General features: G+C 28.1%; 1 protein-coding gene across 1 annotated transcript in view; it reads right to left on the bottom strand.

Moving 5' to 3' along the window:
• LOC129967102 (protein PFC0760c-like) overlaps nucleotides 1-16406 on the bottom strand; it is a 66673-nt gene extending 50267 nt beyond the window's left edge. The window contains exon 1 of the mRNA XM_056081773.1: nucleotides 16120-16406. Within this exon, the coding sequence (XP_055937748.1) occupies nucleotides 16120-16294 (175 nt within the window). The 5' untranslated portion in view covers nucleotides 16295-16406. The remainder of the gene's footprint in view (nucleotides 1-16119) is intronic.
• Nucleotides 16407-16657: the final 251 nt, after the last annotated feature.

The following is a 16657-nucleotide window of genomic DNA, read 5'->3' as shown; positions in this document are numbered from 1 at the left end:
GCTTTGTCCCAGTTCTCAATAAAATACTGTTTCGTACAATATTTAAATGGTTCATTGTAAATAAACTAATGGGGATGGTGGTCACCCTGAAACTCTTCTTATATACTCTAATAAAGTTTTACCCTTTCTTCATCTAATGGGGATGGTGGTCACCCTGAAACTTTTCTTATATACCCTAATAAAGTTTTAGCCTTTCTTCATCTAATGGGGATGGTGGTCATCCTGAAACTTTTCTTATATACCCTAATAAAGTTTTAGCCTTTCTTCATCTAATGGGGATGGTGGTCACCCTGAAACTTTTCTTATATACTCTAATAAAGTTTTAGCCTTTCTTCATCTAATGGGGATGGTGGTCACCCTGAAACTTTTCTTATATACCCTAATAAAGTTTTAGCCTTTCTTCATCTAATTGGGATGGTGGTCACCCTGAAACTTTTCTTATATACCCTAATAAAGTTTTAGCCTTTCTTCATCTAATGGGGATGGTGGTCACCCTGAAACTTTTCTTATATACCCTAATAAAGTTTTAGCCTTTCTTCATCTAATGGGGATGGTGGTCACCCTGAAACTTTTCTTATATACCCTAATAAAGTTTTAGCCTTTCTTCATCTAATGGGGATGGTGGTCACCCTGAAACTTTTCTTATATACCCTAATAAAGTTTTAGCCTTTCTTCATCTAATGGGGATGGTGGTCACCCTGAAACTTTTCTTATATACCCTAATAAAGTTTTAGCCTTTCTTCATCTAATGGGGATGGTGGTCACCCTGAAACTTTTCTTATATACTCTAATAAAGTTTTAGCCTTTCTTCATCTAATGGGGATGGTGGTCACCCTGAAACTTTTCTTATATACCCTAATAAAGTTTTAGCCTTTCTTCATCTAATGGGGATGGTGGTCACCCTGAAACTTTTCTTATATACCCTAATAAAGTTTTAGCCTTTCTTCATCTAATGGGGATGGTGGTCACCCTGAAACTTTTCTTATATACTCTAATAAAGTTTTAGCCTTTCTTCATCTAATGGGGATGGTGGTCACCCTGAAACATTTCTTATATACCCTAATAAAGTTTTAGCCTTTCTTCATCTAATTGGGATGGTGGTCACCCTGAAACTTTTCTTATATACCCTAATAAAGTTTTAGCCTTTCTTCATCTAATGGGGATGGTGGTCACCCTGAAACTTTTCTTATATACCCTAATAAAGTTTTAGCCTTTCTTCATCTAATGGGGATGGTGGTCACTCTGAAACTTTTCTTATATACTCTAATAAAGTTTTAGCCTTTCTTCATCTAATGGGGATGGTGGTCACCCTGAAACTTTTCTTATATACCCTAATAAAGTTTTAGCCTTTCTTCATCTAATGGGGATGGTGGTCACCCTGAAACTTTTCTTATATACCCTAATAAAGTTTTAGCCTTTCTTCATCTAATTGGGATGGTGGTCACCCTGAAACTTTTCTTATATACTCTAATAAAGTTTTAGCCTTTCTTCATCTAATGGGGATGGTGGTCACCCTGAAACTTTTCTTATATACCCTAATAAAGTTTTAGCCTTTCTTCATCTAATGGGGATGGTGGTCACCCTGAATTTTTTCTTATATACTCTAATAAAGTTTTAGCCTTTCTTCATCTGAATAGAAAAGGATAGACATTATATAAGGCCAAGAACGATATTTCTAATTTCAGAGTCCCACACATGAACATTCTGTGCTTCGTAGAATAGCGAAGATAACCGATAATGCATTTTGAAAGTCTTTTTGATTAATCAATTAAAACTAAATTTGAGCAGAATCACAGCTTTATGGCAAATCACACACCAAATTTCATTTAACTAAGCCCCTTAATTTAGGAATTATATTGATTAGTTGCATAAAAATGTATCGATCGACAAACGTTTAATTTCTAGACGGATTTGGCATAAAATTGAGATACAATTCAACTCATTTGACGCCAAAATTTAGTACCATTTTTTCATACTGTTATTTAGCTCTTTGTGTTTTGTAGTTATCGTGTTCTTTTACGCTTGGGGGGTGGTGGACAAGCTTGAGATTGGTTATGTTTAAAACTTGATAGAAATCTTTGAATTTGGGTAAAAATCATATACTAAATTTTATCCACTTTAAGCAATTTTGAGTCATCGCGTTTGCAGACAAACAGATAAACATAATTCCAAAAATGTACATTTCAAATTCGGAGATGTCCTAAATGTAGAAATTGGTCAAAATCACGAGGTCGAATTTTTTGACGACTGCCATACTTTCTTTAGTAAGTACATATAGAAAGTAAGTACATTTATCAATAATATATTACAGCAATAAAAAATCGGAAGTTGCCATTTTTACAATTTCTATTACATTTCCGGATTATGATATAAAAAGGTTGCGTTTTGTAACCCAGAGATACCGTTGTTATTGATAAATTAATTTTAAAGTGTACGTACACATTAGAAGATTTTTTAAAATTTTTATTTTAAAAATCCAGTTTTTTCACAGTAGGTCATTAATATATATTTAAACTCATTTCAGTGCGAAAAAACCATATTACACTAATTATTAATTAATTAAATAATATTTAAGGAGCTAATTAGCCTATTTTTTGAAACATTATATCTTAAACTCTAATTTGTACAGACACACAATTCTAGTTGGAAATGATGTCTAATATTAATCTTCATGTTGTCTGCATCAATCAAGTTATAAAAATATATGGATTTTTTTTAACAATTTTTTTCATCAATGATGAATAGAAAAAGCGAGATTATTTCTGTCATTTTAACTTTTAAATAGCTATTTAAAATATATTTCTATAAATATAAATTTGATTAAGGCACCAAACATCCACTGTTTCATACAGATTATTTTGATATATAAATAAATGTATTTGGTTAAGTTTTTGTTGAGTTATGATTGTTTGAAAAGTGTGGAAAAATATCATTCTTCATAAAATGAGTTTAAAAAAAACCGTAACTAGAGTTTTTAATGAAAGCACCTCAAGAAAAATAATTATAACTCGAGAAATATTTCGAATATTGACAACATCTTGGTATCGTTTGAAAGCTAAAGGATCAGAGAACATTTTTAAGCAATAAAAAATATTCTATATTTTGAATGATTTCGGAAGTTTTAAGTGTGTACGTACACCTTAAGGTACAGGGTTATTCGGAAAAATAGAAACGCTTGCGAAGGCTATAAATTTAGTGTAAACACCAATACGAAGCGAAAATAAGAGCACAATATAGAAGAAAGCATAAATCTTAGTTTTAGTACGACATTCTTTGGGCATAAGGGCAGCATTCATGCGGTAAACCATTTTAGGCTAGATATTCAGATAAACTATATTCTTAATGTGCGTTCGAAGGCTGCTTGTATGTTTTAAATGTTGCAATACAAAGTTTTTAAATAGTTTTTAAGCTTCATTGCATTAGAATGTATCATGGATTTAGTCGTAACGTCTCTCTTCTGCGGCATCAGTGAAAGAAGAGAATATACCGATAGAGCATACTTCATATGATAGTAAAATGGCTACGACATGGATATTGCTCGTTTGACCAAAGGTAGAAGAATTGCAGTTATTGCTTATCCAAACGAAATTCACATGCTTTCTTCCAAAGTTATAACTATTGGCTAGGATTTTAAATAATTCTTTATCAAGATTTATCATTTCAACTGAGAATTTATCATCATTTTTCTGAGTTTGTAAAATGGATGCTTTTCAAAAATTATTATCCAAAAGAATAAATTTCTACGCCATCCTGATGTTTCAAATACTTATCTATTTAATGACGTTGTTTTGTTGTCTAATTCTTTTGTCTTTTATTTCTACATTTCTTTTAAGTATTTTTTAAAAATTTATGGCCAATAGAACATGAAACAAATAAATGCATTTAATATTTTTACATAGCAAAATGGTAATGCCCAAGCAAAATAAATAAATAAATTTTTTAAAAAAATTTAAAAATGCATTAACAAAACTATATACATTGTGGCTAATGTATGAACAAAAGATTTACGGAATCCATCAATATAACGTGTTCCATAATTTTGGAATGAAATATGTTAGAAAACAAGAATAGTTTGTATTAGAAATAGAAAAAAAGAATAGTTTGTATTAGAAATAGAAAATATGAATAGTTTGCATTAGAAATAGAAAACAAGAATAGTTTGTATTAGAAATAGAAAAAAAGAATAGTTTGTATTAGAAATAGAAAATATGAATAGTTTGTATTAGAAATAGAAAATATGAATAGTTTGCATTAGAAATAGAAAACAAGAATAGTTTGTATTAGAAATAGAAAAAAAGTATAGTTTGTATTAGAAATAGAAAATATGAATAGTTTGTATTAGAAATAGAAAATATGAATAGTTTGCATTAGAAATAGAAAACAAGAATAGTTTGTATTAGAAATAGAAAATATGAATAGTTTGCATTAGAAATAGAAAACAAGAATAGTTTGTATTAGAAATAGAAAAAAAGAATAGTTTGTATTAGAAATAGAAAATATGAATAGTTTGTATTAGAAATAGAAAATATGAATAGTTTGCATTAGAAATAGAAAACAAGAATAGTTTGTATTAGAAATAGAAAAAAAGTATAGTTTGTATTAGAAATAGAAAATATGAATAGTTTGTATTAGAAATAGAAAATATGAATAGTTTGCATTAGAAATAGAAAACAAGAATAGTTTGTATTAGAAATAGAAAAAAAGTATAGTTTGTATTAGAAATAGAAAATATGAATAGTTTGTATTAGAAATAGAAAATATGAATAGTTTGCATTAGAAATAGAAAACAAGAATAGTTTGTATTAGAAATAGAAAAAAAGAATAGTTTGTATTAGAAATAGAAAATATGAATAGTTTGTATTAGAAATAGAAAATATGAATAGTTTGCATTAGAAATAGAAAACAAGAATAGTTTGTATTAGAAATAGAAAAAAAGTATAGTTTGTATTAGAAATAGAAAATATGATAGTTTGTATTAGAAATAGAAAATATGAATAGTTTGCATTAGAAATAGAAAACAAGAATAGTTTGTATTAGAAATAGAAAAAAAGTATAGTTTGTATTAGAAATAGAAAATATGAATAGTTTGTATTAGAAATAGAAAATATGAATAGTTTGCATTAGAAATAGAAAACAAGAATAGTTTGTATTAGAAATAGAAAAAAAGTATAGTTTGTATTAGAAATAGAAAATATGAATAGTTTGTATTAGAAATAGAAAATATGAATAGTTTGCATTAGAAATAGAAAACAAGAATAGTTTGTATTAGAAATAGAAAAAAAGTATAGTTTGTATTACAAATAGAAAATATGAATAGTTTGTATTAGAAATAGAAAATATGAATAGTTTGCATTAGAAATAGAAAACAAGAATAGTTTGTATTAGAAATAGAAAATATGAATAGTTTGCATTAGAAATAGAAAACAAGAATAGTTTGTATTAGAAATAGAAAAAAAGAATAGTTTGTATTAGAAATAGAAAATATGAATAGTTTGTATTAGAAATAGAAAATATGAATAGTTTGCATTAGAAATAGAAAACAAGAATAGTTTGTATTAGAAATAGAAAAAAAGTATAGTTTGTATTAGAAATAGAAAATATGAATAGTTTGTATTAGAAATAGAAAATATGAATAGTTTGCATTAGAAATAGAAAACAAGAATAGTTTGTATTAGAAATAGAAAAAAAGTATAGTTTGTATTAGAAATAGAAAATATGAATAGTTTGTATTAGAAATAGAAAATATGAATAGTTTGCATTAAAAATAGAAAATATGAATAGTTTGTATTAGAAATAGAAAATATGAATAATTTGTATTAGAAATAGAAAATATGAATAGTTTGTATTAGAAATAGAAAATATGAATAGTTTGCATTAGAAATAGAAAACAAGAATAGTTTGTATTAGAAATAGAAAAAAAGAATAGTTTGTATTAGAAATAGAAAATATGAATAGTTTGTATTAGAAATAGAAAATATGAATAGTTTGCATTAGAAATAGAAAACAAGAATAGTTTGTATTAGAAATAGAAAAAAAGAATAGTTTGTATTAGAAATAGAAAATATGAATAGTTTGTATTAGAAATAGAAAATATGAATAATTTGTATTAGAAATAGAAAACATGAATAGTTTGTATTAGAAATAGAAAACAAGAATAGTTTGTATTAGAAATAGAAAACAAGAATAGTTTGTATTAGAAATAGAAAATATGAATAGTTTGTATTAGAAATGTAAACCGATTATTAAGAATACATCACAAAGTATATTTATCTGAATTTGTTTATTTCAAGAATCTCAAACTTCGAGAATTTGTATGCAGTATACTTATTCTTTGAGTTAATCGTCAAATTGACGTGTTCATTATAATAGCAATTTTTTGTTCTAAAAAACATTAAAATCTTCATAGATCTGATAATTATAAAAATTTAGAGTTCTTATCATTAGCGCGGGAAAAGTGCATCGTCTAGAGATAAATAAGAGATATCTGTCTTCATAAGTTGTGTTAGTTGGTTCACACGAATTTTACAAATTATATGTACACACGATATGCATTCCATTATATACATGTATAAATTACACTATATTTATAAATATGGTATCCCCATATGTATAAATTACACGATATTCATCCCATTCCCAAAGTCTATTGTCATTTGTGTTATTCTGCCGCATATAATTTATGCGGTTATAATTGTTCTGTAATATATAACTGCAATAAATTTTATTTATTAATAGCTTTTATGTTAAAAAAAAAGATGATATTCTAAAAACCTCAATTTATTTTACCTGTCAAAATGAAGGGTTTCAATAAGGGCGTTTCGGGCATACACACGCAGGTTTAGAATCAATAAATATAAATTTAGAATTAAATTCATTTAGAATGGATGATAGATACTTATTATTCATAACATTATGCATCGATTAATATTATTGATAGTAATATATCTTTGCTTTTGCGAATTTGAAGTACCTGTTTTTTCCCCTTCCGCTTCGAATAATATCGATTTTAGAATATACACATACAAAATTCAGAAATAAAAACAAATAACGGAAATAAAAAAAGAAAATTTGCTTTTAATTTCAAATACCAGTTTCAAAAAAAAAAAAAAAAAAAAAAAACCGAACAAGTCGCTAATGAAAGAACTATCAATCTTTACATTACCAAATAGATTAATGAAGTAACTATATTCGTTCATAATTTATACCTAAATTCACCAAAAAATGACAATTGCACGCTTAATAGAAATTCTGAATTCAAAAGATTTGTACATTTTTTCAGGCAATAGCTTCTAAGAAATTTGAATTGCAAGCTAAAGAATTAAATAATATTTATTTACGAAGAAGACATTTTAATGTAAGGAAAAAAATTGAATTACTAAGTCGTCGGACAAGTGTGTTAGATTTTATGAATTCAGAAACTTAAAAATAAATCCATTCTATTTAACACTTTTATTATATTTTATATGAAAATTATATTCTTTGTTAGTTGGTACTCAGCGCGTTACTGCCGCAGAAGAAATAATTTTAGAAATATCGTTTGAAATTTGAAATAGCTATCTTGCTTAATTCGAAATGATAGAATGAATGGTATTTATTTTCTTTTCGACAATGAATGCATTTATTGAAATTGAATGATATATAAAGGTGAAGTATAAATAACATTTATACTTTATATTTTACTTTAGATATAATTATTGTACTATGTCTATAATATATAGTTGTAAGCAATGTTAGACTTCGTATTATGGGAATACAAATTAAGTGCTATCTGTACATCCCAACTTTCGTGTCACTTCGGAATATAGTAATTTTTCTCTAGATTCGAGTGGCAACGCGTAAGTACCTAAGAGCAATAATATATTTGTATGACTTGAGAAGTAGAACTAAATGAGAAGTAGACTATTAATAGAATTTTTAAGGATATGCAGCATTTTAAAATATTTTTTACAGAATGAGGGTGCATTTAGAAAAAAAAAAATTGTTTCCGTCGACGAATTTGGTCCAAAATGATACAGACACTAAACTAAGTGGCAAAAACTAAAAATCTAAATTTAGATACATGAAGCAGCTGCTTTGAATTTTTAAAATTTCTCGTATTCGAATAGACTTTTGATTTTCCAGTATCCCTTGAATGTGTTCTGTCTTTTTATCTATATTTTTTTTATGCACTGGTTAACCACCAACACTCAGGAGTGCAAATACTACAGGCTGGAAACGTATACTAGAATAGATTTAGAATTACTTAGTCCAGAATTATCTATTCTAGAGCTACTACTTTGAGCTATCTATTTCTAGCCTGTTTATGATTTTTTTAAACATGTATACGGACAGCAACACATTTAAAATAGTAAAGTTAATTTTTTTCGCAGTAAAGGTTTTCTAAAAAACAATCATTAAAATTTCGTAATGGATGTTTTTGGAATATAATTCTTGATTTATGTATGATCTGTAAATATTCAACAAAATATTGCCGAAATATTTTAGAAAAAATAGACATTCATCAAAATTTCGTGGCAGATTTTTTTTTTTTTTTTTTTTTTTTTTTTGAAAATGCAATATTTGTTTTATGTACACTTCGTATACTGAAATAAATAAATAAAACTAAATACCTTATGAAACACCATGACTATTGTTTTAGTTATGAAAGATGCTATTTTAATTTTTAATGTGCCACGATTTTATTGCGTTGTTTCACGATAAAATTGCAAAATTATGTTTGATACTTGATGAAATGAATACTATCAAAATTTGAAGAGGTACGATTAACAAATGTACGATATGCTGTTACTCTGTAATATAATAAACAGAAATGACAACTAAAAAAAGAGCAGTATTACTTCTTATTTTATTCACCCCCTTCCCAAAAAAAGTATTTAGAAGAGATTTCGTCGTTAATTAAAAACGAAATATCTTCTGAATACTTTTATATCTTACTTAATATCTTTTAATATCCTATTTAAAAACTTAATTAAGATATTAATATACCATTATATTTAATGAAAGTTTTATATAGCATATATTATATAAATATGCCAATTAAACAAACATTAAGCAAAAACAAAAAAAGATTTCACTTCAATCAAAAGATTACTTTTCATATTTTTGTTCCCTCACATACAAGTCAGATACTGAAAGTACACCCTGCAGGTGTGCTTCATTTGAATACGTTTAATATGAATGAAGTTTACAAGGACGAATTGGCCATACATAACTAATGAATCTTGATTAAGGCAATTGATTGAATACATTTCATATTCAGTATTATGGCCAGTGCTGTTTATTCTAGCTGGTAATTGGTACAAAAATACTTCAATAGTCCAATCCTCAAAACATGTCCTTAATAGGCACCCTCGTTAAAACCACCTCATCCCACACCCAAGCCTCTCCCTATTAGCATAGAGCACATCAATAAAACATTCGCCAGGTACCATTTAGAGGTCGATAACACGGCAACTAGCTCTAACAGGCAATCAGCGATTACACCACTGTAGAGCAGTGGCGCACCAGTGAGCCAGCAGAAAAGGCGTCTCGCGCTATCTTTCTGCCCTATTATTGAAATAAATGACAAAAGAGTGCGGGCAATGGAAATATTGATCGAAGAAGACGGCACGCGAAGCAGTGGAAAGTGACGGTGGGCGAGAGATGCACGTGGACATTCATCCAGAAAGTATTGTTATACGGGAAAGGTAAGGGGGCCGAAATCGAAGAGGGAATAAGTAACCAGGGCAACAGGTTGTAGAGGGGAGACTGGAGTCTTCCTGCAAGGTATTTTCTGAGTAGGCGAGGGTCCATTGTTTTATTATTGCGCTGCTTCAATTGAACGTAAGTGCTATGTGATATAAAAGTTAGAAAGCAGTCTGGAATTCTGGTTACAGTCAGACGAATCGAATATCTCGATATCAAAATTATTCTCCAAGACTTGATGTTAAATTTTCTTATTCAAATAAATAGTTTTCGGAGAAGTTTCTGGTAAATAGCGCGGGAAACTTTCATGATTTGAGAAAATATGGTACACTCATAAATGAAATAAAATATTTTTATAGACGAATCTATACAGGGATCGAATAGTTACAAATAGTAATATATAAATCGACGAACGAAAATCATTCTACAGATATTTTTTTATTAAATTTCTCTGAAATAAATGGGAAATCAGGGAATCTGAAAGGCACATATTTTGCAACTGCAATTGTTGATACATTTACTAGAGAAGTCAGGAAATGAATTATCTAATATTTATTTACTTATATGCATCCGTTGATAAATTTCATGAATGTCATATCATCTTTTGAGAATCATAATGGCAAAATCAATTTTCGAATTCAAATTACTAAATGACATAAATTGATATTTTTAACTAGTGCAAAAGAAACGAAAGGAAATCTAAATTGATTGCCTGAGAGAACTAATTGATAGCCTGAATTTTTTTAAAGACATAAATAAATAACACAGAAAAAGAAACGTTTGCTATGTTATTTTCTCTAAATGATGAATTTCGGACTTTTGCCGTTATGATTCTCAAATAGAAATATCCTCTTAGCTCGAATTAACGAGGAATTTAGGGTTAAAGATAATTTATCTTTTTAATGTTGGTGAAATGTACAAAAAGCTCAGTAAAAAAAAAAAATAATAATAATAATAAAAAAAGAGCTTTATTTTACTCGAAATCGCGGACCATTAGCCATATAACCCAGAAGAAGCATCATAAAAATCAAAATAAAAAATAAGCAAACACAATTTGTTATTAAACAAGCGCAACAGCACAAAGTGCTCAGAGAAATTAGCAGACCAAATTTCCATAGACAGACTTTACTCGACTGACTGATTTGTGTATGCACCTTCGCTTTTACAGCTCCCATGACAAAACATTGAATTTTCTAGAGAAATGCCGTTACTCGAGTCATAATAGAATTATCGCAAAGATTTTCAAACAATTCATTATACTTCATTTCTGCCATTAAAGTCGCCAAGTTCGAAAGTCCTTGACCCAGCACTTAATCAGCATTCGTTAAAACTATATGTAAAACTTTCTTCCTTATCATGACACTTGCAAGGCAGGGAAGCAATATTATAGATTCTTCGTAATGCAAATGATTGCACTTCAGATCTAATGAATTTGTGTAATTAAATATTATTAGTGAACAGGGAATTTAATTCCAGTAGTAAGGTACTTTCAATATAAATAGTTCTAGTGAAAATATTGTGATTATCATAATCACTATGATAACGAAAATAAACTGGAATGTTTATGCTTAATATGCAATAAGTTAGAATCCATCAAATCTTTATCTTAGTGTACAATCACAATTTGAACGAAATATAGTACTCATATGCTCTGTGTTTTTCTTTACAGAAAATTCATGTAATGTGCAAATACGGATTGATTCAAGTCAAAATATAGAGGACCAGATTTGCGTAGCGAAAAGCATAATAAGTAAGGTAATATATATTTTCTTAGTTTTCTTTATAATTTTTTTATAAAAGAAAATAGTATATCGATTTCTGAATTTTTTTTCTCAATCCCAATTCTGCACGTATACAATTTATATAGAGACATTGAATTTTACTTTTATCAAGGAGCAAGCCACATGCTAAAAAGCTTATTACCTTTCGGAGCCATATTTATGTGTATGATATAAATTTTTCAGGATTTTCTTATGTCTCTTCCCTTTCATATGTAAAGAGGTTGAAAGATTTCCAGCTCTTGAGCAACTTGATTGCAATGAATTACATTATTTCAAGACATTCTTGTGAGAAAAGAATTTAAAAGGGAAAATATCTACTTTATCTTCAGATCTGATAGAAAAGGCAAAGACTTTCTTTCGGAAATTTTGTTGGCATGACTAGTGTCATAACTGATGCAAAAGAATTCACTGAGCGATTGGAGGTCAATCTAGAACTCTATCTCGCATAAAAACAAGGAAAATAAAGAATTTATTTCAAGGTCAAACTCAAACCCATTGAAGCAGGAAAGAAGTCTTTCAAAATAAATTCTATGTGGTTTCAAATCAAAATAATTTTTTTTGTTAATCGCATACATGAGTATTGTGATAAGTACAAATTTATATCGATTTTTATAACTTCCAACAAATGGTCAAAATTGTCTGAGGGAGAGTAGTTTAATTCTTGACTGACAAAATTACTATTGAAGAGATAAAACTGAGCTGTGAACGATATTTTTATTTAAAGCACAGATGTTATCACAAAGCAACTGTTACAAAATGTCTTTACGTTTCTTAACTGTTAATTATTTCAGACATACATTACTCAATGTAACTGAGAATTTAAAAATCTGATTTGTCTCTTGGGCGAGAGTAGTTTTTCCTGAATTCTAAGATCAACCATCTCTAAAGATAATCTAAATGGATTAGAGAAAATAGGAAGTGAGATGCTCAATGCCTTTAACACAGACAAAATCTCGAGAAGTTTCTTTAGTAAAAAGATATATATATATATATAATTTTGCTGTTTCTAATTTAGTAGATTTCTTCATCAGTGTTGAACAAGTATTTCATAAGTCACCTATAATATAGGTAAAGATATTTTTCAGCACATTTTATTTTCAAAAATAAATTAACATTTTAATAATCAATTACTGAAATGCTACATAAGCTACCGAGAGTTGATTTTGTTGTATTAGATAATTTCGAAATTAAGTAGATATCGACTGACTTTTTTTCAGTAAATCAATTACCATTGCATGCATATTTTTGGGTACAAAAAATACGCCTTATTAATAGAATTTTCATTAGTGGATTAAGCCCAGCTTAGCTTATTAGCATAGTAGAAAACGAGCGGGTGTGGTTTCCCTGAAACTTTCTTGCATATTTCCTAACAAATATGTTAGGAAATATGCAAGAAATATAGGAAATATGTTATATGTTAGGAAATATGTTACCCCCCCCCCAAAAAAAAAACATCAGAAGAAGAAAAAACGTGGTCCTTGGATAAGATCTGAATGCCACGAATGGCTTGATTTATAAAGTCCCACACATCAGCGTTTTGTGCTTATAAATAGGGGGGGGGAGAGGGAGATAATTCAGTATGCATTTCGGGAACCTTTTTCTCGAATGATTGAAACAAAATTTGTCGCAGAGCAACAATTTTAGTAAAAGAAAAATAAATTTAAAAAAATTAAAATTAAACCTACGATTCCAAATTTCAAGTTATCATGTGAGAACATTACTATTTTTTAAGTCATTACTTGTTTTAATTAATTTACGTCATTAACCAGTTAAAACCGGTTTGAAACAATCACGAGACTTCTCTATCGGTCTCTATCTATCTATATCTCTCTCCCTCTCTCTCTATATATATAATGATAATTTTTTTAAAACTTTCATTTTAAATTTTTCTGGCTGGCAAACAAAGTTTTGAAGTTCGACCGATTTTGAGATGAAATAACAGCTATAATATCATAGTTCTACGTAAACCTTTTAAAAACGCATCTGCTGCCAAAGAAGCATACGTAATAATAAAGTAAAACTGATACAAGCAGGTCAACCTTTTAAAAATGCATCTGCTTTCAAAGAAGCATACGTAATAATAATGCAATACTGGTAAAAGCAGGTAAAAAATATATGCGATTAAAAGATGATGATGAAAATTGCCATTTCTGCTTTATTCACTGCCTACGCGATTTCGAGCTTCAATATTCATTGTCTACGCGATTACGAGCTTCAAAATCCCCTAACCAAAACAACATCATGTACTCACATGATAATAAAAAGAAGAAAAAAAATAATGTCACAGTAGACTAATCTATAGGCGGGGCAATATAATAAGTCTTTGAAATTTGAGGAAGGGCGAACGGATCTGTCTATGCTCTTCAGTGATGTATTTAGGTGTTTTGCAGCCCTGGGTAGTGCATACTATGAGGACCCTTTTTATAAGATAATCAATTTAGTTTCATATTTCAACGCATTATTTTACATGCAAATGATTTGTTTCTGTCGAATATTTTTTTTAGTTATTAATTTTATGAATATGATTGGTTTTTTTTTGTTTTTTTTTACATATTATGACTCCAGAATGTTTGGATCTGCGTTTGCATAAAATATCATTGAAACAGATGTTCAATTATAGAAATATCCTAATATTTAATTGAATAAAATGAATCATATATGTCCCTGAAAAATTATACTTGATAATGTGTTAATATTATCCAAATATTTTATCATACATAAAATTTTCTTTTTTTTACAAGCTTATTTATTTAGCAATTTAAAAAATAAAGTTTTTAGATCAATTTGCTTGTGACTAACTATCAAACCAGCTGTCCTAAGCAGCTGCCTAGTTGGAAATAAGTCATTGGTGTTATTATGTTCAGATAAATCGCAACAATTCGAAAACACAACAGACCGTATGCGTAATCAGTTCTGGATGAATTTAACACTAAAACTGATTAAAAATTTTAAATTTTGGACGAAATCGGTGGAACAAGACTTTATATTTTTCTAGAATTCATTCTTAACTATTTTCACAATACAATTTAATTAAACAGAAAATGCTTCCAAATAGGCAAGTGTACTTGGAACACAAGAAGAACAATTTCGTTGGTTTCCAGTTATCATCCATGTTGGAAATTGCTTAGCAAATTCGCAGTATCGAAGTGCTGCACTCGGAAAAGAGAGAATCTGCGCGTTCTTTTTCACAATTTTACCTCTTTGCTTATAAAATATAAACAAATGCAAACAATTTAAAATGGAAAAAAAAAAATATTAAAAGCCACCCGATGAAATTTAGGAAAGTTACCCTTTTGGGATTAATTTTATGCAATCTAAACTAGTATTACAAGATTTAATTCTATTTTAAAATTTTGTATCAATTCCAAATCGGTAAAAATAATTTAGATTTGTACTGAGAAATTGAAAAATATTTCTTTCCATAATTTTTATATATAAATTAGCTTTTCTTAATGTTTGTGTTATAACACGCGTCAATATTAGATAACGAATGCGTTATCTAATATTTAATTAATATATTATATGATAATGCTTTATCAAAGCAGCATTCCACACGAGAAGTATTTTAAGAAAAATTAAATTTCATCTATTTTTGTCTTGTTGTTTTTTTAAATCTGTTTCCTGAGCTGATTAAAATATATTTATTTGTGTAATTCTAAAAAATAACTGCATAATGGTAGATAAATAATTAACAATTAAATTATATTAATTACATAATTGCAAATTAATTATTTAAATAATGAATTGCAAAAAATTTGCATATAAATTTTAATAGTTTTAAAATAGTAAACGTAAATAATATGTATTTAATTAATACAGTGAATTACCTAAAAAAAACAAGAAAGAAAAATATTTTCGAAATACGCTCAAAGATAGAAATCTAAATCGCATACATTTTTATTGTTTTTTAAATCAATTTTGAATAATTCGTACATTAAAAAACTAATTAATAAGTTTCCTCTTAATTTGGAAAATATTTCAATAAAAACATTTTAGAAAAAAAATTTAATTTCAATAAAAAAAAATTCAAAGCTATTTATTTATATTAATTTTCTTATGTTTTAAAATTCAGTTATACATATTTATTGATTCATTTACAATATCTTAATTTATAGATGCTAAAATAAAATGTTTGAGCATTTGTATCAATTATCCAAAATTAATTATCATACAAAATATTGGAACATCAGATGTATTCACATATTTCTTATCTATTTCAATATTTAACCGATAAAAAAATCCGAAATAAAAGCGTATTTAATTTTAAAAATAAAATCTAAACTTTATTTCTAAAACTCGTAACCACTTTTAAAAGAATATTTACAATATTTAGTATTCATTAAATATTTACTTAAATCCTATAATTTCCAGTAAAAAAATATTAAAAACAGCCACAAAAATAATTTATAAACATATATGAGCCCTATTTGTTGTTCTAAAAAGTTTTAACAATAAATCAATTTTCAAGAAACTATATTTTGAAAACTTTTGAAATGAAAAACAATCGTTTGCCACAATCTATCGTAACTTAAATAATAAAAAATTCGAAAATTCTATACATTTAGCTCAAACATAAAATAAGTTTAAGAGAAAGCGCCTCTTTTGCGTAATTAAATGAAATCTCAGGCTTATTATTTTTTTAAAAAAAACTTACCGTCTAAATCAAAATCATCATTTTCATCCCAAACCGCTCCTTCATTGGTTACAACTGCGGCGGGTTCCGAAGACGTGGTTTCGGTAATTGAAACAAATTGCCTTCGCGTTGGAATAGCGGCGCAGAACACTACACACGTGCAAAATGTCACCCAAATCAAAGACCGACAAGCCATCTTCTGTTGTTTCGCTTCCAAAATAATAACAGACTTCCCTACTCACAGGAATCTCCCGGCCATATCACAAGTGCAACCTCGTCACCAGAGTTTAAGACGCCATTATGGAACAATTTTTAGCGCGGTTTTTGGCGCTGACTGAGATCGCAGCTCCACCTTTCGGAGCGGATGAGAGCCGTTCGTGTAAAAAAAATCGATTCGATAGTGTTTAAACAAATTCGTGTCAAGATTTGACTTTCACGCTTGAATAATAACCGTTCTGACAAAAGACAAGATTCAGAAGTGATTTATAGCGTTTATTCTTATTCGTTTAGTAAAATAAGATTTTTTCTTTTTCTTTTCTTTTCTAAATTGCAAAAGTAC

Source organism: Argiope bruennichi, chromosome 4 (genome assembly GCF_947563725.1).
Source record: "Argiope bruennichi chromosome 4, qqArgBrue1.1, whole genome shotgun sequence".
Taxonomy (NCBI): domain Eukaryota; kingdom Metazoa; phylum Arthropoda; class Arachnida; order Araneae; family Araneidae; genus Argiope; species Argiope bruennichi.
The sequence above is the reverse complement of the archived record's forward strand: the minus strand, read 5'-3'. Positions and strand labels throughout refer to the sequence as shown.